At 36.6% G+C, this 26301-nt stretch overlaps 1 protein-coding gene across 1 annotated transcript in view; it reads left to right on the forward strand.

Moving 5' to 3' along the window:
• PRKAR2A (protein kinase cAMP-dependent type II regulatory subunit alpha) overlaps positions 1–26301 on the forward strand; it is a 65424-nt gene that overhangs the window by 13844 nt on the left and 25279 nt on the right. The window contains exon 2 of the mRNA XM_074602283.1: positions 11168–11203. Coding sequence (XP_074458384.1) covers positions 11168–11203 — 36 coding nt within the window. The remainder of the gene's footprint in view (positions 1–11167; positions 11204–26301) is intronic.

Consider the following 26301-nt stretch of genomic DNA (forward strand, 5'->3'; position numbering starts at 1 on the left):
TGACATGTATAAGATCAGTTTGATGGTATAACAAGTAGTTGCTTGTATTGGACAGGTAACTGTTGCTTTTCTGTGTGTGTATGTACACACACTCACACACTCATAGGCTTTTCTCTGTATAAGTTGCTGATCACTGCCCCATTTGTCAGAAACTTACAGAAGAGTACAAGCTGAAAATACCTACGTGAATGGGCAAATATAATTTTATGTTACCATGGTTTGGCAAGGATTTGAAGCAAATGATGATGCTCTTAACTTAGGTGTTTTTTTTTTTCCTTAAAAAAAAAAAAGGGAACTATATTATTCACTCTAGAATAATTAGTCTGACATTGTAGGAAAGTGTCTTAAATCACTGAGCACACCTGTTAATTGAATTCTTTTATTCATGTGCTCTTACATGGTTAGCAATGCTTGAGTTTTAGATTTTTATAAATGCTTCGAGCTTCACTACACAATTTCAGTTGCACTGAAGTTCAGTTTTCTTTGTCCTCTTTTGTGTACAAGTTACATCTGCTTAAATATCTGTCATAATGAAAAATATGAGTGTTCCGTTTATCAATTTGTTGTCTCTCTGAAAATTATGTCTGAATATAAACAATATTTTGCTTATAAGTAGTTTAAGGTGCTAGTAAACTATATTAGATATGGATGGCATTGTAAAACTGTTTCGTGATAGTAAATATTTGATTTTTCAAGATACCTTTTATGTCCTGATACAGCATTATTTAAAGACACTATCAGTCTCACTAGGACTTTATAATAAGCCTGCCAAGCAGCTGCCAAGTGCAGATAGCCAACATTTACATTCAGTGTTGTGGAATGGTAGCTGTGACGTGATTCCAATTAAAAGCTTGGTTTGCACACTGCAGATGTCGTCTGAATATTAATGTGTACTACAGACAGAGCAGATGGATCTCTTTAAAATACAATACAGTGAATGTAAAATTAAGGTTGGGTTTCTGGTGGAAACTGAGAGGCAGTCAAAATTATTCTTTTTTTCTTTGTTTTTCATTGCTGAACCACAATAATATCTGTGCATTGTCATCATCATCTTTACATATAGGAGGAAATAAACTCTTCATTATACATCCAAATAAAAGTACAGCATTATGCCTTTTTGAAGTTGTCTTAAATGCCAGATGTACCTAGGAAAGTATTGAGAACGTATATATTTGCTGTGCTTTAAAATATGCTCCTGCCTAAAGGACAGATATGAGGCAACAGATAATAGTTAAAATGTAGGATGCCTATGAGTTGTTTGAGGAGTTTTTCATTGAAAAAGGTGTGTGTATTTAAAGGGGATTTGAATATGTTATGTGAGGTGTGTAGGAAAAGTTCATCCTGAATAGGAGGGGTAGTATGAAACTGGAAATGAAGAAAGCGACAAGGACATCAGTGGTGTGCTGCCATGTAGTGTGTTGCAAACCCAAATATAGCTTTCAAAAAACAGCAGCAATCCAGCTGTGCAAGTGTGTGGATTAATTACTTAATATTTACTATGCTTCTGTGGCAGTCCTTGAGATATAGAGTAAAGCCTTGGTAGTAGGAATATATTAAAAATCTTGGAAATAACAGGGTAACTGTGGGATTGAAACAGAGAGTAGAAGAGTTTCTATGTGAGTGGGAATTGTTACTTTCTTCTTTTCTGCTGCAGTTGTGTTATCCTCTCGGGCAGAATGCAGGTGTGTGGGAAGGGAGCGAGTGGTTGAGTACAGGGGGAAGAGGTTATAGAAAAGGCAGGGACAGGAGGCATGAAATATGTAAATCCAGTACATTGTTTAACTCTCTAGTGTTGTTGCCATAGCTGTGGTGTGCTTGTCTTCTGCCCTTTTTATACTTGATTTTACAATAGCATGTACCTGAGGCTGTGTAAACACTAAAGTCAGTGCCAGCATTTTCCACTTCATCCATGTTACTTTAACGAAGGTTTCCCCCCAGATCTACGTTTGCATTATGTTTGGCTATTGTAGTTATATTTCCTGGCTAATATTTCTCTCAAAGTTCCTGGCCTAGCTGTAAAGAAGAGGTTCCTGGCTTCAGCAAGGGTACTTATTTAAGTGATATATTCATACTTTCAAATAAATTGGTTGTGTGCTATTTCTGACAATAATGCTCATTTTCTGAGAATTTTTTTTTTTTTTTAAATCTAGACCACATTGAGACTGAGTAGAATTGCCCATGAGGTTTGGGAGAGGACAGCAGTGACTGGGTACTGTCAGAGTGAGGAAGGGCTGTGTCTAGACCTGACTCAAGCTGGTTTTGATGGTTTTGTCCCAGACCACATTGTAGGTGCCATTTCTGTTATGGAGGAGTGTAGAAATTGCCTGATGAATCTGACTTACCTGTCATGAGAGGCCTTCAGTGAGTTGTTGCTTTCATTAAAGTTTCCTTGCTACTGTTTAATGCATTCAGTTGTTGGGGATAATGGTGTGACTTTTAATTAGGCTTGTGAAAATAGAAAAACAAGTGATCTTGGCTGATAGCAGTGGCAGATCAGGAGTGATTGAGACTATGCTCTTTGGGGCAATGACTTAAGTATCTTATGTTTAGCAGTGTCTCTGTGCTGTGGTAAAATGAAAAATTTAATGATAATGAAATGTATAAAAATTTGTGTCAGGTTTATGTGGATTTTGTTTGTTTGTTTTTAGCTTTGTTTACATTGCATTCATCTGTATACAGTTCGTTAATCTGTGGAAAGAGATTTCTGAAAGAACTGCAGTGGAAAATAATCAAAATGGAGTGGCTTACTAGACATAATTTCTAAATGAGTCACAAAAGTGTCATTTAACTATCTCCACGGTTTCCAAGTGTGCTTGGTGAAACTCATCTTTCTAAGTAAGCCAAAAGATGTTTAAGTGTTGTGAATTTGTAACATAGAGCAATGACTTTGCACCTTACAACCAATCAAAGGATAAAAATCTGGTCAAAAGTCTTTTAGGGTTTGATGTTTTAAAAAATATGAAGATGTGAAGTTAAGTCTTGTAAGTGTCTTAGAAATCAAAGCCATAGTAAAAAAAACAGTTGAAATGCAAAAGTATTGCTTTAAAAGAACTGTACTTGTCGGAGTCAAATGTTGCTTTAAACAGCATTTCTGAAGTTTCTACCAAAAAGATTTCAGACATAATTTGTCTTCATTACATTTCAAAGATCTTAAATACCCTGAAGTATTAATCCTCCTGCCTAATATATCTGATTTCTGGCGGGATGGGAGTCTGGTAAATAAAGAGGTGAAGTGTGAAAGCAGGACTGCTGAGATAGAAGGCAAACGTCAAGAGACTTGGAAAAGGAAGAGTCTGTACTTGCTTTGCCACTGCACCTAGACATGAGGCTGAGTTGCCCATCTTTCTTGCTGATGAGGAAATGCCTCGTGCTTCCCTACGTAAGATGCAACTATCTTTTTTGTATGAAGCATTTGTTTTAAGGGAACTTGCAGTTATTTCTCCTTGATGTGATGTTTCTGATGCTCTGTAGTCTCATACTCATCTTTGACCCTTTCTTTTTTCGTTGTCAGAGAATCCCTATGAAAGTCACTTCTGAATATGTTCAGGATCTTTACTTTTTATCATCTGCTTAGTGTTCGGTTTGTAAGCCTAACGTCATTCTTGCTCTTAAAACTTTTGTGATATTACTGATGTGGCTCCTTTGCTTCCTTATCTCTGAAATGCCTTCCTCTTTAAGCTTGCTCCTAAAGCCCAAGCAAATTTCCCCTTTTCACTTATTATTTCTTGCTTTGCTGTACCCTCCAGTGTCTTGCCTATTCTGACAACACTTGGAAGATTTGTCAGTTGCTTCTTAACTCTCCCAGTTCTTTGCAGCATCCTTCCTTTTCTGTGCAGTGTATGATTTTGTCTTTCTAATCTTGAAAAAATTCCAAAGTCTTTCATTTCAGTCCCTGACAATCTCCGCTGTAGTATCAGCATACAGTTATGTCTTTAATCACTGTGAAATGTGTTTTTTCAGCTAAGATTGTACCTTAGCACTGGCAATTTGTCTAATTCCATGTCTGTAAAGCAAGTGCATGCCTTCTTGCTATCTCTTTGATCTTCGTAATATAGATTACTCTCATAAAAAGTCAACGCCAAAAAAAAAGTGCTGTGTTTGGCTAGATCTCTGAAACGTGTCAGCAAGAAATAGGAGAGGGTTATGTGGGTCGTGCCATTGCAATGTCAGATAATATGGAGTGCTGCTTGATAGGTATTCATTCTCCTGTACTTAGGCTTCACTGTGGCTGTATTAACTCCTGAATTTTCAGAGCAGAGTTCAGTGCATAACAGGGTTGTGGTCCTCTTTTGGTACTGAATTAATATCTGCTGAGAAACATAATAAAAATTGTACCATGCATGAGTGTTCAAATTCAGCTGTGGAATGAAAATATTGAAATAGTGATTCCTTTTCATAAAGTGTCTTCAATTATTTTTTTAAAAAAACAACAACCAAACCAATGTACAAAACCCCTCCTCTTTTAACATCTTAGTGAAGAAATGCTATTCTAACTGGAGGTTCCCCCAAATTTCTTTGTGAGTCAAGTAAAGATTTATCTTTCTTGAATTTATCAGCTGTTTAAAGTTTGTCCATTCCAGAGCGCATATTAATTTTTCTTCTGTCTTGGAAAAAAGAAGAGCCAACCCAAAATATCACAACAGCTTTAATAACTTTGTAAAACATCTTTTTTTAACTAACATAGATGCCTTGCTTGTTGACTCAACTTTTTCCTTCAGAAGTAGTTATTACATTCTTTCTATCAGAGGCGTTCTAAAATCTCTGAAAGCAAGGATCACGGGCTCCTTTAAGGTGAGGCTTCCAGACAGTGTTTTTCCATTTTGTGTCAGTAATTTTTAAATCCAAATAAAAAAATCAATTAAATTGAAGACCAGGATGTGTTGCTACTTTGTTTTTATATTTTATTATCTCTTGCTACTGCTGAGAGCTATTTTTAAATACTGGGAATGAAAAGGTATCTATGCCTCTATTATTTCTCCTGTAGCAGAGGGGAAAACAGTGTTTAATATTAATGTAATTTTTCTTGTTGTCTTCCAGATTAATGGATGTAAAAAGTCTCTTATAGAAAAGTAAGGAGAGTGTGTGTATGCAGACAATCCTACACCATGGTTTCCATTTTTCTACCTTTTTTTTTTTTTAACGTTTCATGTTCCCTCTCTTCCTCCTCTGAAAGAACTCGCTTCCTCCCTAGGGTTCCCTGACCTTTTGTCTTTCTCCGAATATCTGGCATGCTTCAACTGACACCATCAGAATCTCTCCCGCCTGTCTGTAGACAGGTTCTGAGTTTCCATCCTCTTCTGGGGGGAAGGAAATAGAAGGAAAAGAAAATTGGCACCTGTTAAACTCTTGGCCATTTTTGTCTGTTTTGCTCTTCTGAAAGAAATGTTGACGTGTGGATGGTTAGGTTCCAGAACTGCCTCTGAAAAAATTGTAGTAGTTTGTACCCCCACTCACACTCCCCCACCTTATCAAGCAGAGAAATCATGGATACATAACCGTTGTATTAGTAATAGTCACAGGGAACACCATTATTTTACTTACTAATTGAAAAACAAGTTCAGATATGCATTTATTAAAGTATGATTGCATATCTGATGATGACAGTCTTGTTTCTGCTGTAGCATTACTTTTTAATTAATAGGAATCCTAAAAAGTTCATACTTGAATCTTTAAATGGTTCATATTCATGTAAGTCCATTAGCATCTTGCTGTGTAGAAAAACAGTTTGACAGCTGTAGTCTAGCACTTCCTTATCGTAACTTGATATAACATTCCATAGAGACAGTCACGCCTCAGATTTATACTCCACTCTGCTTCTGGTATTTCAGCTTTAATAGTTTATAGTGTCAGCTCACATGTTGTTTGGATAATCTTAATTGACTTGTTAAATAAGAACAGTTTACATTCTGTTTCTCTTTTTTTTTTTTTTTCTCTGTTCACATAGGATGGTTTTGTACCACGATTCGATGGGAAGGGACTGTAGAAATCACTGATTTCTGCTAATTTGTTATAATAAAGCTGGTATTTTGTGCCTATGCTCCATGAACTCCGAGTACTATACTACCAAATTTATGCAACCTGTTATAAACTTCACTCTTATCTTTCATCAGGAAACCTTCAAAGAATTTTTGAGTTGATTAGAACATTAACACGAAAGATCTGTATTAAATTTTTGTGTGCACACTAGCTTAACTTAGTCTGCTGCTATAAATTGTATCCAGTATCAGAAACAATCAGCATGTTTCCCCCCCCCCCCCGCCCCCCCCCTCTTTTGTAATTAAGAAGTGTTCGCAGGTCCTAGTAAAAATCAGAGTATCTGTGGAGGAAGAGAAAGAAAGTTTTCAAGGTATCTAGTACAGAGTGGTAACATCTAGTACTCTAAGCTCATGCCTGGAATTCCAGTTCTTCGTTTGTCCCTGAATTTTTCCTGTGACCCTGAACTGATCTTTTGGGTTTTATTTATCCTTTCTGTAAGAATTTAATGTTCTCAGTATATGTAAGAAGAGGATAGCAATAGGTAGGAGAAAGATTGTTGTAATTTTTCTGTTCATTTCAAGCTTTAGTGTTTTCTGTAACCGTACAATACTTATGAGTAGTATAGAGAAATGACTTACACTATTATGGTAGTAGTGTAACTTTTAAAAAGCCTGCTGGTGTTTTTTACTAGTCACTTTTCAGTACACTGACAAAGAAAGTGATCCCACGCACTGTAGGAAAAGCATTCTCTTAGATATGATTTGTAAAGTTGGAGAATGATTTTTACTGTCTCACTTGTTTGGCTTAAATACTTTAATTGTTTGTTTGGTTTCGAAAGCAGGAGTAAAAAATGGTAATATCTATGTCCTTGTTTTTTTTTTTTTTACTTTTTCACCTGTGGGGCTGAGTTTTAACACTGGCCTATAACCATAGCTAGAACTCTCGTAAGTTAAGCATGCTGAGCTGAAATCCAGCATCAGATATTTCAAAGAAAACCTCCATGCCAAAGCAAACTGAAGAATATTGGAGAAATTCCTGTTTTTTCACTTTTCAAAAGTATTTAAAAATAATTAAAAAAATAATAATCTATGTTTGAGGTTAGTGGTTCCCAGCATTATGACATACCAGTCTCTGTTTCTGAAATTTATATCCCTAATTTTTCAAGTGAGAAAATGAAATTGAGTGGAGCCACTAACAAGTAGTAGGATGCATGGCAGTAGGGCTGTTTGATATAAGGTACATTTGTCAATTTAACTAACATAATGTACAGTATTGATTCATTTATACAAATGATTCAAATAATTTTTATTAAATAAATGGAATGACATACCTTTACTTTGAGGAAGAAAGGTTGTGCAGTCTTTTATTAGCAAATATGTACGTGACTAATTTTTGCTGAGTTAGCTGATTGAGGGTAGTATAAAATGGTTTTGAAATTGGGAAGCTTTTGAAATTGAGCACCTTTATAACATTGTTTCTTCTTTGAGTGTTTGTGGTACATGTGTGTTGTTCATATATATATGAATGAATGCCCACTATTTTGTTGTTGGGTTTTTTTTTTCTTTTTCCCCAGTACACGAAAAGGGAAATGATAAGTGAGGTTAAGTGATACTGACATGAAGTTGATAACTACTTATTTAATAAGTATTTGATTTTAAACTAGAGAACTGGCTCGTTCTAGAAATTGCAATTGTAAATAAAAAATAATCCTACAGCCAGAAACCTGTAATTTTTGTAATCTGAATCAGCCCCTGTTAAGTGTTCCTATCTAGTGCTTAATTCAGGCTGTGCCTCAGGACGCTATGGAAAACATGCACATGCTCAGCAGACGTTTCTGACTTTTCTTAAAACAGTGGAGTAGGATTGCTGTCCTGAGTTAGTTCTGGCAAAACTTGCCAATGTGATCTTCCTTTCCACTGCCGGTGTCACTTGCCTTTGGCTGCCAGGGAGGAAATTGGGCTGTTTTGGTCTCTTCTGGTACAATGGTTTAATTTACCTCAGTTTCTGTTGTGTTTACCCAATTACTAGGTCTTGGCTCCCACAAGCCAAGTAAAAGCAGGGACTGTGCCAAAGGTATGAGACATTTTGAACTTGAATATTGCTGCACCTGAGGTTTTTACATAATGGAGAGTTTGCAATACAATAATCTCACAGCAAAACCTTTTAATCTCATTACATTTTCAGCAATTAATGTATAACTGACCTGAGGCACGGCCCATTGTTGTGCTGGAGGAAAATTCTAAATGTGGGTCCAAAAAAAAATGATTTGCTTCCTGTTTCAAAGCAGCAATTTCTTTATATAGATGAAAATACCAGCTCTTCTGAGTGATACCAGGTTGGTGTGCTGGTATCTGTGAAGTTCTTATTACAATGTAGGCAGAGATGTGCTCTGATGGCTCTGCTGGTGTAAGAGGTTACTGTTAGTGCACCTAACGCTATTGCTTTAAATTAGACGCCCTTTAGTGTTCAGTCTAGAAAATAGTCTGGTTTAACAGTAAATGTGTTATTCCCTTCCACCCAATCTAATTTTTTGGAATCTGTCTGCAGGCTGATCTATGTGTATGTAGGACCTTCATGAGTTGTTCTCTTGGCAGTGCTTGATGCCAGGCTTTTGTCCGTGTACTTCTCATGACAAAACGCAAGGGTGCCATAGGAGTGGATATACTGTCTGTGCAATACTGAAAATGGTCATAAACAAAGAGAGCTTTTCATTGGTAAGCCAGAACAAAAGAAAATGCTAATCTTCTGTAGTAGGAAATGTCAGGTTGTATCTCTTTAGCATAAAAATAGTCATCTTCTGACAACATATAAAAGTGAACCTGAAATTTTATACATGTTAAAACTGTCACTGGTGTAAGAAAAGCAAACTATCATTTTAATCTTAAAAGCTTTGTGGAGGCAGAATAATAGTGCTCTCTTAACTGTCCTTAAAAGGTTATGGGTTTTTTCCTCATTTTTAACACTGTGGAAAACTTGATGCTGTTTTGATGACACTGAACCCTGCTATGGGATAAAATAATCAAGATTCTAAAAGAAGCCATAGTCTTTGAAAAGTGGATTTTTTCCTATGGTACCCAAAGTATGTCAGAGTTTTACGTAGTACATTAGTTGTGTTCAAAGACGTTAAAATGTTATTCTTAAACATGAGTAAGAAATGGATGTGGTAGTCAAAAAGTGGAGAAGAAAGTCTGCACGGGCAAGACAGTGCCTGAAACAAAATCATGTATTTACTAATGGTGCTGATTAAAAGTATATAAGACTAGTTAATCATTTAATTGAAACTGTTATGACCTAGATGAGGTGCTTTTACTGCAAACTTATCATATTATTTATTTCTCTTATAATAAATCACTTTGTAGAGGGAATCAATTGCATTGGTTTTGGTCCCCTTATTCTTCAGTATCTTAGAACTGGTAGACATTTGTCTATGTCTCTAGATAAGTAGTATTGAGTTTTCCTGTTTCTTAAGATCCAAATTTGATTCCCAACTTTGAGTAGTTACCCAGTAAACTAGCTCAATAAGCTAAAGGTAAGAATGAATGTACTGTTGCAGGGCGATTAATGTCTAGAGCAGTATTTTGTTGCCACTGGTGGCCACAGGCAGGCCCACAAGGAGAAGTTAAGAACAAAGCAAAATGTATGAACATTTTCGTTTCAGGGAGTTGCATGGGTTTGTTGTTTGTTTAATAAACCAGAATGGATCTCTGTTCCAAATGCCTGTCTTCCCTTAAGGTGATATAAACTTCTTGCATCCATGGTGTCCTTTGACAAGTGAAATGCATGCTGCCCGTATTTGCAGGAAGGGTTGCTGCTGTGAAAAATTGCTTAAGGGTTTGAAAAGGCTTAAAAAAATATCTTGCTTTTAATCCTTAGCTTCCTTTTGAGCTGAGTATTGTCTCCTTGTTGATAGATTTGGCTGAAAACTGTGGAGTTAGCCTGATTGTTTTCCCCTACAACTTCTTTCTTGTTATTTCCTTTATCATTATAAAATAGTACACAATAATTTTTATATTTTTTTCCCTGGTATTATTCTGTTATGTGTTTTAATATAGACACAGGGTAGTTGTAAATGCTCAAAAGAAGCTGAGTTCTTGTATATTTGCTTAAGAAAGCATTGTTCTTCATATTCTGGTGGTGCTGAGATACTTGCGAGTTTCTAACTTCTAAGAAATTATGGGATCATTAAGATTTTGGTAGCATGTGTTTAATAAATCTGGCTCTGTGATGCACATGCTTTGATGTGGTATAAAGGCTCATCTAATTAAGTTTAAAGAATGGAATAGAAAGGTCACTGGTTGTATCAGGAAAAGTGCAATTATCTGTTGAGGGGAAGAGGAATGGGAAAGCATGAAGCATTCAGAATAAAATTATTTTGGCTGTTAGTGGTGAAGGGGAGCATGGTGTTTTTGTTTTGATCTGGGTGAAGTTTTACAGGTTGATTGTTTTTTGTGTTGAGACCGAAGCAACTCACAAAGGCAGTAGCCGGAATACAGTGAAAGGAGGACAGAATACTGCTTACTAAAGGTTGGCTTAATGTCAAAATGTATATGAATGGTGAAATTTCATCCCAAATTAGAGATAAAGTTTAAATACCTTGTATACCTAACAGCATGAACAAAGAAGCAATGAAACACGGGACCCTCCATCTCAGAATTTTTCAATTTAAATCTGTGCCCTTATGGGAGATAGTCTTGGTCAAGGACAGATGAGTGGAGTGAGTTACGGGAGCACTGCCTGAACAGTTACATGGCTTGTGTTGTGTAGGAGTGTAGAATGGTTTAGTTACTAAATTCCATCAGCTTTTGATTCGTGTTACGTAGCTATACCTAACTTAAAGTGCTTGAATGTTCTGTAATAATGCTAAGTAAAGTGGGCTGGGAATTGATGGTAGGTTAAGATTGGGTAACCTCTGTAGAGGTATATTTTTTTCAGAATTGGTTACAAAAAAAACCCCAAAGCTACTTACCCTCCATCTTAGCATGTAACGACCTTCCAAAATACCAAATTTTAACTTTGAATAAACACTTATGGGTTGGCAAGTAAGTGGATGAAAGCTTTATATTGAAGCTTCTTTTTAAAAAAGAGATTTGAATGGGATTTGTGTAGTAAAAATATAATGATTATTCAAGGTGATTGATTTGAATTTGTTATAATAAATAACATTTGTAATTTTGATTTGTTTATTTTGCAGCTCCAGTTGTTAACCGATACAACAGAAGAGTATCAGGTATGATTTCCTTTTAAGAATTTAATGTTTCTGAAAAAGTTTTGAAATGTATACTTGACTAAAGGAATTACATTAAATTGCAGCCCTTACTCTTTATCACTGCCTTATTTCTCATAATTCTTGCAGGTTTGGGTTGGTTTGTTGTTTGTTTTCTTTTTTTTAATATAAAGAGAATTGTTTCTTAATTCGCTGTAGAAACCAATGGGCAACTCATTGAGAATAGTTTAGGAAACAGTTCTGTGGGTGATCACAGACTGTTAAAGCAACTTCAGCAATAGTAATGATTCTGTCCAGAAAAACTTCCCAGAACTTTTATGCAACATAATAATTATGGCAAAGGCTTGCTTTACGGTGAATTGAAAAAGTGGCAGCTTCTTTCTGCTGGAACACATCTCCTAATCATCCATGTTGCTAAGAATTGTCTCTCTAGTTAGAATACAGAAATATGGGGGTGGGCGGTGTCTCCTCTTTTTGTTGTTTTTAGCCCCTTGCTTGTGCTACTGGTATTTAAAGTTGTAGGATTTGTGGCTGTTCTGGAGACACAGATCATACTGTTTGTTTGTTTGTTTTTCTATCTTAACCAATATTAAATGCTTTAATAAGTAGCTGTTATTCCCAACAAATTATTTTTAAAGTTGTTTTTGAACAGTATCACGTGCACAAAATGTTACGTGTAGGTGAGAAGGTATTGTATTATTTTTTTCATTTGAGGTGCAATGTGGATTGCTTTGCATAGGTTACCTTTTTTCTTCAAATATTTAATTGTGACATTTAGCTGGTCTAGAAAGTTACTATGGTTCTGATTTGAAAAATTTCTTTGTAAAAATGCCAGCTTGTCAGTGTTTTCTCTCTAGTTTTCAGTTCAAGTCTGCTCAGTTGTAGCTTGTGTATATTATCTGATATGTTATTTGGTGTAGTTATGGTGAGGCACTGTTGATAATATCTATAGTATATAAATATATATGAGATAAATACATATTTAATTTTATGTGCAAAATGTCCTTATATCCATGCAGTTCAGTTACTTGACTACTAGTTGCTTGGGTATGATTAAGGGTATTTATGCATACATATAAAAATTGTGAGTCTAATGAGAAGTTCATAACTCTTAAAAATTGGCAGTGCTGTTAGTTTTGGTATATTATTACAGGAGAAATTTAGGCAAGACAGAACTGCCTTGAATGATCAAGTTTGATAGTAAACATTGGAAGTCATACGTTGTAGAGTATCTTAATGTGGAGAGTCCCAAGACATTTTCATTTCTCTGCTAATTAAACTAATCCAACCTGGAACCTGCTGACAGAGTAAAACCTTACAAATGAGAAATGAATACATCTCAGATTTAATTTTAAATAAAGGCTAAATTTTTCCCGACATTAAAAAGTTGAGCCTTAATCAGAGAGTAGTTGTAATCTTTTTGAATCTTTAATACTGAAATATAATATTGGTGCACTCATACTACTGAGCAACTTTTAGTTAAACAACAGGTTCCTTCATTGGAGGGGTCTAAAGGTTAATGTGAACAACTAGACAGCAAACGTAAAATTGAATTGCGAACTTATGCAATTAGATTAAGGAGGACTGTTTAGATGCTTAATAGCACTGTTGCTCCAGAAAGAGCTAGAATAATTCAGAGTTTACAGTATATGTTAGAATTCTCATGGAGACAAAAAATTAATAGAATATGTATATTTTACTATTGTGTGTTAACTATTTTTTTGTGGAAAGTATTTTTTCTCCACTTCATATATATACACTGTACAGGTCATGATCAGTGTGGAATTTGTAAAAATGTGAAAGAGATGCAAACAGTGTCTATGCATATACAAGGAGACTCCGTTTTCCTTCTCTTGGCAGGAAAAGTACGGGAAACCTACTGGTTTGGGGCGAGGGGATTGTTTGGTTAGGTTTTTTTCACTCTCTACCTGCTGTGTCTGTCAAGAATTTACCCAAATAGGAATGAGCCTGGCAGGGTTCTCCGAGGTTGTTGAACTCAGCCCCCTGCTATCACAGGCGACCACATTTTATAATCCTTTGCATAAAACGAATGGCTGATTTGTTGGTTTTGGTGCTCTGGATTTGATTGGGTTTCCTTGTTAGATGCGTTAGGTTTTAAAAAACCTCTTCATTCTGCAATTTTTATAGCATTTCTTTTTTCTTTATAAAACAAACCAACATTGCATTATGTATTACTCAGAACAGTATTGAAGTATATCTGTTTTTAACTTATTAAGTGAAGCAGAACAAACCACGGAGAAGAAAAGCTGACAGACAATTTTTTTGTAATTGCATTTAGTGTATTCTTTTCGGGTTTTCTATTCAGAAGAACTTCCTGGTAGTCTGTGTTGAACACTGTCAGTCCTACCAGCTATTGTCATGTTTCCAGTGCAGTGTATGTTGTTGTAAGGGGAGTAAAGAGCAGAGCTAAATTGTTTGCTGGTATCAAGATTTACATGCACAAAATTGTAGTTTTACAGTATTCTGTAAGAACCAAATAGGAGAAGAATTTAAAAACTAACTGGACATGCTGAAGAAAAGACTTAAAATTCAAGCAAGAATTTTTCTTATAAGCATTTGGCTGTCGAAGGAATTGTGGCATTGCTCTCATTGTTCAGGAGGTCAAGAATGACAGTGAGAAAAAAATACTATTCTAATTAAGGGAAAAGATGATAATTATCTACATTATACATACAGTTTAGGACTGGCTAATAATTGTTCTGGTAAACGATTCAACTGGGTACATGTTCTTGGAGACTAACAATTGTTTATGACTCTTACACATAGCAGTTACAGAATCTCTCTTATTAATGTCCTCAATATTTGGAGTGTTTACTCCTGGTCAGTTGGGCTTAGCTGCCTAAAGATAACAGGATGATCGTGATTCCCTTGGTGCATTAATGCGAATTCTGAGGATACATAAACCCCTAGAAAAAACCTGTTGTAATGACTACTGAATTTTCATTTAGGTGTTTATTTTTAGTTACGAAACATCTAAACCTGGGGCTCTTGACTGTACTGGCAAATATTGCTTTAATGATTGTAAATATTTAGCTGTCATTCTTTAAGACTTACTCAAAATATGAGATTTCTGACACATGGCAAGAATTGGTCAGGAAGTTTATTTTTGTGCTTTTTGAAAACTTGGAGCGAATTAGTTTACTTCTAGCTTATCCAGTAGCTCAGTAAAATACTTCAACAAATCAGGATTTAAGAAAACTGCTTGACAAATGGTAATCTATTAGAAAGGTCAAGCTGACCTTGTACATTAAAACATATCTTGTTTATGTTCTTTTTGTCCAGAAGAACAAATTTTGTTTCTACATTTCTCAAATCATTGACTAAAAGTGATGATGCCGCTTTCATACCCTGTAAGTGATAGTAGCACATTCTCACATACTATTCCATCTTTCTTGTTACTGCGAACACGGGGATTCACTCTGCTCACTTATGCTCCCCATTTCTGCAACATTTGCTACTTATTCATCTCCGAGGCTGATGTGTTACCCGAGGGGGAAGGGACAGTGTTGGTTTGCTTGGCATTAAACTCTTCCAGGCGGTTCAACAGTCAGAAAGGCTCTGCAGGGAATCCCATTTGCTTCTTGACCAGAGAAACATGGCTTTGTGTGCTGGTCAGAGATCCAGGCAGCAAAGCAGGGGTCTGTGGGTGGGATGACGAGAAACTCCATAGACTGTGCAGGAGGGTCATCCTGGAAAAGAAGGACTTATCTAATCGTGTTCACAGAATTATTTATAGAAGTGCAGAGTGGTAAAGTAGTGTTCTCATGAAGAGAAACAGCCTTTTCCAGGAAATGCTGGGAGGGAGAAAGAGAAATGAGAGCTTAATGTTCCCCCAGAAATGTATCTAATGAATAGATTACTTGTGTATAGCATGTTTGGCCATGTAACATGTTGGGGTTCCATGGCGTGTACACAAAGCATTGTGTCAGTTCTAATTTGTATACAAACGGGTGGCTGACTTGATTAAAATAATCCTCTGTTTGCAAAATCATAACTATCGCTATGTAGAAACTAAAAAGAAAGAGAACAGCAAACAACCCACTAATTTTAAAAATCTCCTAGCCATAGGCTGTGGTGCCATGGGCAATGTCAGTGCTAATTACCCAGTAGAACAGTCGTCTTGCTGCCGCATTAAGCGAATTAGCAATGTCTGAGCCTTCTGCTAGTGTAACTCACAGTACAGGGCTTGCTGTCTGACTCGCTCTGCCCAGGCTTGGTTTGTGTGGCCTGAAAACCATACAGATTCCTTCTTCCAAAGAGCTGGACTGTGCTGAAATTCATACTTGATTATGTTTCTTGATCTTCCTGCAAGGATAGGGGGTCCTGACAAGCTTTTTGTTAGTCACTTATTTTTCTGTAGTGAAAGAGACTCCGGAGAATACAGGTGAGTATCTTGGCCCTTGGTTAGTGACTACAGGGTGCAGGGAGGTGGGAGAAATCAGTGATACCTCCTTTCTTAGGTGATAATGTCAAAGCTATTTTAAAACTTAGAGGGAACAAAGCATTGATATTTGTCCCACTATAACAACTGATACGTAACATTGAAGAGAATTTTGCTCCTGGCAGTATATGAATGAAAGTTAATTGTGGTTTTGGAATGAAGAGTGTGACACCTACTACAGTCTCACTTGAGCATAGTTTCTCCTCTTTTAGTTTTAGCGTGTTTCAGAAAAGTAAAGTTTTTTGCTAGATTTCTGTATTGCCATTTCTAGACACCTTTGATTCATTCTAGAGAACACCCACTCTCCAGCAGACTTGCTGACTTCTTCATGGGATAGAAAAAAATCTGACAAAATATGACACCCATACCATACACATGTGACAGAAGGTTTCCATCTTTTTTTCTCCAATTACTTCTGTTTATGTGAGTGACCTGGTATAATTTATCTCTTGCATATGCCTGTACTCCCTCCTCAGTCTTTTGGTCTCTGTGGGATAGGAATGGGATTACAGTTTTCACATTCAACAACTATATGAGCAGGATAATTGAATTATATAATCTGGGGAAGCAATACATGATAGCTACTTCCCTAATATTTTTATACCAGCCAAGTAACGTGACTGTCAGGATCTGTGACTATTTTCATGTTAATATAAAAAGTAATCAAATGAACAAGACTTGCTTCAGTTAGTCCCTTTGGTAGGGCAGCTTTCAGCAGAGACTCGGTGAAGTGAGAAGGATCAAATCTGCTGTCCCTGGAATCAGGTGCTGAGCCCTCTCCTAAGATATGATTGCTGAATAGATGTTTACATATGTAGAGGATAATTTTGTTTGAATGTTACTGACTCCTGTTTTCCTGTGTGTGGTGAACGTTAACATTGTTGGGGGCACTGGCATTTAACATTGTCAGTGTCCCCAACAAATGTTTGGTTTGGAATGAGTATATTTGAAGTTTCTCTTCTCTCTAGCAATCTGATATGACAGTATGGGTTTTTGTTTGGTTATTTTTTTCCATCTTCATGCAACATTTTAACATGCTATTCTTAGAGGATGTAGGTATAGAATTTTGTATTTCAATAACGTGTAAATCAATGTTCCCTGACAGTTTCTGGCTTTTTCTTTCCTCATAAGATAAACTTCCATAAGAGGCTTGTATGACAGTTGGTTTTTCAAACTCACTGGTGGCTCTCCATTTTGGTAATGAGGGCTTCTACCACAGATGAACAGTCATCTCATAAAGTAGATATGTTGTTTAATCTGATATCTCCCTGGGCTTTCTATTGAAAGTAGAGATACAGCATTTTCTTCACACTCTGGCAAGCTCAGATAGCAGAATATGATAATATTACACATAGTAAAATCTTTCTAGTAGCTTTTCACCTTTTAAAATTACAACTTTAAAAGAAAAAAGTCATCTTCTAAAAAAGCTTTTATATTAATTGTTGCCGTGAAGCATGTTAGTATTTGGTAAAGAATACTGTTTTGGGATCCTGTTAAATTAGGACATCTAAATAGTAGCAATGAAGCAAGAGGCAACACTTCTTTTGGGAAGTTGTTCTGAGTTTTTTCTCTTGCAGGATACTATCTACTACTTTAGTGATTAAAATCTCATCACTTCAAATTATCAAGGGAGGAAGACTGAGTGACTGACTTTCTCTGTGCTATTCTCTTTGCTTTGTACTTACCAGACTATCTGATAATCAGAGGATGACTTGAAAGTCATGATCTGGTATCTTCTCTTGCAGGTATTTAATGAATTTCTACATTGATTATTCACCATCTTACAAAACTGATGGCATAATAGCTTCTGATGAAAGGTTTTCAGGCAGATGATAAATTGTAAGAGACTTTTGAGTTCAAAAATTCACATTTTTACTAATGGCACAAGCAGCTTTCCTATTTCAACAACCTGATGCTTCTATCATTTTTTGCTAGCCCTAATGATTGCAAAACTGATATCATAACTAGAGTGAAAATAATTCATTTTGAAAAATGTTGATATGAGCAAAAGCCAAGTGTGTGGGATGACAGATGAAAGTGGTGATAAATTGTGTGGGTGCTCTCCTGTAAGAAAGTGCCTGAATCATTATTCGTTAAACAAAAAAAAAAAGCTTGTTTTCTCTGTTTGCAATATTGGGACTTATTTAAAAATTCTTGGCATGTAATTGGCATTCAGTGAATAATGAAAAGCTTATTTTTGGAAATTAACAGTCGTGACTTCACAATTACTTGGATTTCACACTGTTGTGAATAATTCTGCTTCTAATTGCTAGATATTTTTTATGACATAAAGAGAAATACAATACTCAATGAGCATCCTTATTTAAAAAGTCAATGCAATACCTGGTCAGATGAGATCTGATTCAATCTACTCAGTGCAAATATAAGTGAATATAAGTGCTGCAGTGGAGTGGAATTCATTGTTTTCCTCTTTATTTCTTTCTAAATATTTGTTCATGCTTATAGTGTTACATAGCGATTAAAACTTGTTAATCTGAAGTCAAATATTTTAACTCAAATTAGTCCTTCTTATTAACTGGGAGAATAAGGTATAGCTATGCACATTTCTTAAGCAATTAATGTGGTAAGGACCAGTTTTTTGAAAGTATCCAGGTGGCAAAAGCTGCAGGTGATTAACTTTCATGAATTCTTTTACATTAAAGATCTTTAAAACACGTACATATATGCTACTCCATATCTCTAGATAAATAAATACTTTTGAAAATATCAGCCTTTGTCTGATATTTTTAAATAAAGTCTTATTCTCTCACTTTTTGATGGGTTAAAACTTAATTTTCTTTTTTTTTTTGAGGTGAGATGGAAAGGAGGAGAACTGCTTTTTTTGTTTGTTTGTTCCCCCCCTTTTGTTTTGAACCCAAGCTGGTTTTTAACATGTGAATTGAAGCCCAAATGAAAATATTCCCACATGATTTGTTGTGCACAAGAAATTGACAGCAAACACAGTGGAGGAAATCTCAAAATGCATGTCACGATACAGGCTAAAATGGTAGTTTTATACTTTGGGCAAAACGTGGTGCTGTGATGTATATATGTGGAGTGACCTAAGGACTTAGATGCACTTTGCTTTTTTCTTGTGAATAAACAAGGCAGCACTTTATCCCTTTCTTAATATAAAGTTTTAGACAAAGTCATGGATGTTATGCTCTTATACTGATTGATACAGTCATGGAAAGTTTAAGTTGCTGTAACTTCAAATTAAATGTGAAATGGATTGAATAGTCCATGTAGAACAGAGAAGTTTCAACATACCTGATTTAAATGTGAAAGGATATCCCATGTATTTTCAGAAACTCCACTCAGTCATTTGAAACACCAGAACATCTTGATGAGAGTGTATCTACTCTAAATAATACAAAGTTTTAGTCAGCATACGAAAAAAAACTAGCTACAGGGAATATAATGGGTTTAAAGCAGTCTCGGTTAGGAATTGCTGTGAGCACTTTTGTAGTGCTCTCATTTAAAGAGAGACTTACATCAAGGTTTGACTTTGGGAGATGGCTTGTGCATGGGTACTTTGCTGCCTGAAGCACTCACCTGATTCAGATTAGTGTGGCTGAATGTATGTTTCTCCCATGTCTCCAAAATTTGGGATAGGAAGGAGTGTAATCTCCTTAAACTCACTAATCTTCTGTGATGGAAAAACACAGAACTAAGTGTTTATAAATAAAGCACGCAACTTCTAACTGATCAAGTTCTGCCTAATATTAATCTTTTGCCAGACTACTTCAACTGTGTATTTTCTGTAAATGGAATCCAGTTGTTCAGTGAGCCACTGAAGTCAAGAGTTGACTCATCCTGAAGGTGACTTGGATCAAGTCACATAGTTATGCCTTCCCCATTATTAGTAATCACCAGGGCGTCCGAGTTGCTCAGCAGATGCACAGAAATGGGGGTAGCTGCTGTGTTTTTCTTCAAGGGATTGGACAGTAGGTTTCCGCATTCCCCGCTTTGCCTGTGTGCCAGGACGGGAAGCAGTTGTTTCAAAGCATGCGGACCTGGGGGCTTCCACATCATTGCCCTGGACACAATCCTTTTCTGTCAAAACCATGATGGTTTTATATTGTTCTCTGTAGCTCCAGTTAAATAGGCAATACTTGTTCCATTAGGGATAATGTGATTTTTAATCTATTTGGACATTCGCTAGAAATCTTTAAAAAATGTATCTAAATTGCCTAACCATTAATTTCAGAAATGCCTTCTAACACTTTGACATCCTTCAATTCTTTGTCACGATAGATCACAGAAAGATGTGGGTAATTTTTGTTGCTAAATATCTTCTTTGCTCTAACACACAAGTGCTTCAGTGCAGTTTTCCCAAGATGCTGGTGGGTTTTTTAAAATACTGTCTGCCTTATTGTGGGTTTAGCAATTCACATATCAGAATTGCAAGTATAAAAACAAAAAATGCCTTCACCTGGAAACTGAAAGAGAATTTCTTATTTCTAGATTGGAAAAACATTTCTGTTTTATTCCTCATCTAGATTATTTTTCATACCTACTATTTACAACTAAAAGCCTGTAAAATACATGCTTTTTTTTTTTTTGAAGGCATGTATTTGAGCCATTCTTGGAACTTGTGGTATTGTGATGTAAATTGAATGTAAAATTAACATTTTCCATGCTTTTTAGCTGAAATAAAGTATCATAGCGTTTATCAGGCACGTAAACATTTTTGGTGCTTAATTTCTGGTGTTATCTGCCTTGGTTACGTGACCATTTAGAAATATGGTAAGATTTCTGTGATGGGCTAAACCAGAAGATCATTCAAGCAGAAGGCTTACTTCTACAATTGTGAATCTGGGTGCTCTGAAATAGTAGTAGCATCATGTTTTCCAGGAGACCTTTTTTATGGCTGACTTATCTCATCGGTAAGGCTCTCTTAGAAGGCTTGAACAAGGTCAGCAGCATGTTTATCCATTTCAGTCTTCCGATTTCTTAACTTGCAGGAATAAAGCTTGCTTCATTTGAATTTCTCAGACTGCACCAAAAGGAATAATCATGTATTAACTCCAAAATACTCTGCTGTTTTAAGTTTGGTTGTTTTTTTTGTTTAAATGTAGTAAACAGAGTTGGAAACAAGTAGCAAATTTTAAATTACTGTTTAAGATCTGAGGGGCAATATTTTGGATTTGGTTGTTACTATGTCAGAGCTGTGAACTCCTTTAATACTGTCACATGGAAAGCTTTCTTATTTTTAATTATTCCTCTACCATGATGGAAAGCTTCTTGTTTTTTTTTAGTTTTCATGCGGACTTGCCTCTTACTGCAAGGTCCAGAGCACACTAGTGTCTGATGGGATACTGGGCTCTACTGTCATGAATGGGGACATGGAAGCCAGAAGTGCAGGACCCCTGGTTGTGGCTTAGTTAGCAGATGATTTCTGTGAAATCTGGTAGTCTTGTCCCTTGGTTTCTCCAACTGTACAGGAGAGAGGCAACTTGCAGAGTGGTGTATTTTGTCTACAGAGTGCTTCTATGATAATTCTGCTGTAAATTGTAGGATTTCAAATTATCAAAAAATTACAGTTTAGGAATTAAGTAGAATTATTAGAGTGTATGCACAACTGCGTATTTAGATGATCTAGAAGCATTTTATTCAGTTATCTTTGCCAGTGTTTTATTCTATGAAATGAAGTAGCCTCATGACTTTGTTGTTATTGCACCTGGCTTCTGTGAGGTGGGAGGGTATGACCTTTTAACCACTTGTGAGCGTGTAACGTGGAAGGACAAGTTAAAGCACTTTGCATAACTCATACATATAATTCAACAGGCGACTACATAAGGCAGATACAATGATACACAGCTGTTGGTTTAATTGAAAGGGGAAAAAAAAAGAAAGAAAAAGAAAAGAAAAAGGCAAATGTTATGTTCATCTGGTTATACCAAAGAGGTCGGAGAAGAGATGAAGAGAATTCTGTCCCCAGTCCTGCATTGGCACCATTTTTTTGTTTTAGCTGCTCCTGAGCAGGAGGAGGATTTAAAGTTATACTGGCTGAGGATTCCCTTTTGAAGTTTCCTTGCAGTTCAGTAGGATGCCTTCCCCTCCCAATTTGCCTCTTACTTTGACAGGAAATGTCTTTGCATGCTGGGTCCCAGGAGCAGGTTCTCCAGTGTGCTAAGGAGCCTTTGGTCTATTCTGTGTCTAGTGCTGTGTGTCCCTGCGATGTGTGGGATGGCTGTGGTAAAGCAAGGCCTGTCAGTTAACTTGGGGCAGTTCCCAGACCAAATGCTGTATGTTGCAGAAGGAGTTAAGCAAAACAAAACAAAAAACCCAAACCCTCAGCAAAGCTTACATAGAAATAATAATCAAGTAGGAATGCATTGTCTCATAAAAGTGCTTTATGTTTGTCTTTAAAATGTAGTTGAAGCAGTGTTGTCTGCGTGTAATGCTTTTATGTATGTAAAGATATAAATCTAAAAGAGGCTGTGATTATTTACTTTCTGTTTGTTCTAGGTCTTTCATCTTGAAAGTTCTCATTTACCCCTAGGGAAATGTAGTTTTAAATACTTTGCCAAATCTTTCTGTAGTGGAAAAAAATTTTTAATTTGTGGTTGCATCATTTAATGGTTGTTCTGCTGTAATGCATTGTCTAAATTGCTTTACTCTATATCTGATGATAAAGCCTTTTAGATAAACACTTAAACCCAGATTTTTATCAATCTGTATGAATTTAGTAAAAATATTTGGAAAATGCATTCAGAATATATAAAACAAATGTACATGTGGAAATAGTTGTCAACCAATTGTCGTAATTTTAAAGGGCTTTATTATATTGCCTGTACTTACGCATCTTGGGAGAAAAGATGTCTGTGCATGTAGAGTTGGAAAGAAAGCAAAGGAAAAAAACATTATCATAAAACGTGGCATTTGTAATTGATTATGTAGTCTGTTCTGAACTCATGACTGAAATGTAATATGAAGTAGGAGTGTGTGACACTGGCATTACAGTTTTATCACAAGCCATTGTCACTGGCACTGTTGCATTTCTGTCTTGATGGAAAGAAAACAGGCTGGAGAAATCTGATTTAGGTAATGCTACTGAAGAGTATGTCATCTTACTGAGGGAATGGTTATCAAAGGTTTCTAAAGGCAAGGATAGCAAGCACTGTAATACATCATCCAGTTCTCTTACATGGGCAAAAACATCTATCCAGAATTGTGCCTTGGGGTAGCTGTCGACTAGAGTGGGTCCTTTCAAGCTCTGCCTGTGACCTTAGTTTTACCACTCTATTAAAGTAGTGGGCCTTGTGAAATATCAATAATGTCCACACCAGAGATGGGCATTTTCAAGTTGAATTAGGGGTATAAGCAAAACTTTGGGTAAGCCAGGTGAATATTTTCACCTTTTTGCCCCTCAATTACCTCTCAATTACAGTACAGAGAGGTAAGGCTGGCAGAGCTGGGTGAGCCAGAGCAGGATTTTAGTGCTTTACAGGCTTATCAGTGTCTCATAGGCTTCTTTGCCTGACAAAATGATCTGTGCAGCTTCCCAACCTGAGCAGGCGTTGGGACCATGTGCGGAGCTACGTCTGAACCTGTAATCCTTGCTGGACTGAGTGGGTTTGGCACAGCCCTGCTGAGTGACTTTGTAGCTAATCTGTAATGCAGGATAATGCTACCTGTGAAGAACCGAGTTTATATTATTTTAATTTCCTTTGACCTTTAAATGAATTTTGAAGCTGTTTCCAGAACTGAAAATCCATTCTTTTCCCTTGCCACCTAAATTCATTATTTCTAAATATTTTTCAACTGAAAAATCTTCCACTTGATTTGACATATGTGGCCATGCAAGGGGTTGTGTGTTTGAATATTCTGCGTTGGTATTTGACAAAGATTTGAGGGGGCGTTGTTTGCTCGAGTCCCAGTCATTGTAAGTTGTGTCTCACTTCTGCCTCTTTGAGAATTAAGAATGAAGTGACAAGGTGGTACTGATGCGGGTACTCCTGCATCTGGGAATTTTCTTGTGGCACATAAAATAAAAGAGAAAGACCAGTCTTTTAAGACCCGAGATCTGAGTTTCGGGCTGGTACAATGACATTCTTTTTAACTAAAAAATTTACACTTGATTTCAGTTGGTTCTAATTAGTGAATTGAAGGCTGAAGCAGCTGATTTTCCTGCATATGGCTTAACTGTTTTTCAGATTTCAGTGTTGCTTTTCATTCTAACTGTCATAAATGTGAAAATTGTTCAGGTAGTGCAAATGAGTGCAGGTTCTGTTTCCCACTTGCTGGATCGAGGTATGAATCTGTCGTCTGCTTTGAGATGGTGAGATCTTTAACTCAGGAAACAAAGTGCAATTTCTAAACTAAAAAGTTCTGAGCTATCCAGTAACAGAAGTGAGAGGAAACTTCAAGTTGTTTCCAAAGTGCAGAAAATCACATTCAGCTGTGCCAGCAAAGACCTATGTATAAGCTCTGTTTAAGCTTCCTAACTTCATCTCAATCGTTTTGGAAGTGCCTGCTTTAGCAACTCAGCTGTCAAAGAGGGAATGACAAGCCACTGAAGTGGTCACCTATCCAGCTGGCATAGTGGTCCCAGAAGAGGCTATGCATATCTCCCTTGAGAGACACTTGCAAAATGTTTGAAGCTTTGGCAAACTCAAAAGCAAAGAACATCGCCTTAAACGTAGTGCAAGGTAACTGATCTGGATAAATAACTGGAAAAGTTGTTCTGCATGTACTACTCTAGGTGGATTTTCACTAATGGGTCTCATAGGATCAATTGGAGGTAATGCATCCTCGTAAGTAAAGATAATTGAATAGGATTTCACTCTGTTGTACCAAAGGTGCTATCCAAAATTGCAAAGAGACTATGGCAGAGCATGTCTTTGCTACTTCTTCCAATAACAACAGAAATATTAACAATGCATTCACCTTACCTAAACCGTAGAATTTTCATGTCCAGTATGAAAATTTTTCCTCCTCTTGTGTGTGTCTGAAGGTCTACTATTTCGAAAAAAAGTAACAGTGATCTCTCAACTACTGGGAAGGTATGCCTATCACACAAAGGCTTTATTTGCTTATGGGAGCTAAATACTGAACTATTATGCAGATTTGCATAGAGCACAAGGTCTTTGATCTTGACAAAACACATATTTTGCAGAACAATATTATCTTGGGAGCGGTTAAAACTTGCATAAACAAAGGTAGTGTTTGTACTGGCAAACTTTTCTTGCTACTTCATTCTCTCCCCATCCCTTGCTTCCCCCTCAGCCATCCACTGCTTATGTCATTGCTGCAGCTAGAAATATCTTTGTTGCTCTGAAGATGCTGTCACCTGCATAACAAAGCAGCGATCAAGTTGTATCATTTCTGAGCCTTCAGAAGTGTTAACAGATGTGCCTGTTCTTGAAAGCCAAAGAAGGTGCTGTATGAGGAGAAAGCTAAACTAGCTGTAGAAGCTGCAGAAGCTAGGAGAGACTGAATGTAGATGATAGGATAAAAGCCTGATTTAATATTTTTTTTATCTTAAAGCTTCTTAAAATTGAAAACTGTTTTATATGTTCCAAAGCTGTTTGAACTATGTGGGTAGATTTGGAAGGAAGCTTGGTCTACGTGACATATACTGATACAGCTGTAGTATTGGAAATACGTAATTGGGGTGTGTGTCACACTTGCACGTAACTTTCACTGATGCATTCATGCTTAGCATTTGCTCAAGGGCAGAGTTGTGCTGAAAATCTCACATAGGAAAGGTGTGAATTCAGAAGTCACTTCAAGTTATATCAACATATTTGTGAGCTTTAGGTTGCACACCAAGAAAAACTTCTTCCCCAGGAGGGCAGTGGAACAGGTTACCCAGAGATGGGCATCCCTCCCCCAGCCCCGGAAGGTTTCCAGGTCAGCCCCAATCTAGCATTGCAAACAGCTCCCTTTTAAGCAGTAGGTTGGACTGCATGACCTTCAGAGAGAGATCTCTTCCAATTGCTCTTCCAGTGAGTCTGAAAAGATGCTACCAACACATTTTTTTCAGGATAATCTTGTGAGAATAAGCTTTGTCTTGGAGTACCTGTTTTACTGGGACACTGAAATAGTTAATATGTGAATTCAGTCATGTATAAAACAGTGGGGCAAGTATGTTTTCATTCTGTAAAGATGAAAGATCAAATGGTTTTTCATTGGGAGTGGCTGTACTGTAACCTGCAAATGACTAACCTTCAGGAGTCCTGCAATTAACTTCCACAGATTCCTGACAGGGGTTGACAGAGTTTAGGGTAGTTTCGGGGGGTTCTTTTCAGTCAGAATAATAGAGAAGCAACACTGTTTGAGCACAGATAATGTGAAACATAGTGAAGGTAAGACTGACACACAGATCTTGACAGGTAATATATTTACCAGTGCAGACTTCCACAAGAAATTTACCAATTAAAAATAGTGGAAAGAAAAATTGGATGTATTGTAACATAAACCATGGGATGGTGTTTGACGTAATGTTCTCCTTTTCTTTGCATTAGTCATGTTTTAAAATATTTGGAAAATGCTGTTGGTTGTTATAATATGAGTAGGATGAAGAGCTTTCTGTGGGCTTTCCAGCCTATCACAACATTAATTTAAGCTTGAGGTCAGAATTAATCATTTTCCCTTTTTTTAACTATCTCCCCTTTTTTTAACTATCCCA

The sequence above is a fragment of the Larus michahellis genome, chromosome 10 (genome assembly GCF_964199755.1).
Source record: "Larus michahellis chromosome 10, bLarMic1.1, whole genome shotgun sequence".
Lineage (NCBI taxonomy): Eukaryota > Metazoa > Chordata > Aves > Charadriiformes > Laridae > Larus > Larus michahellis.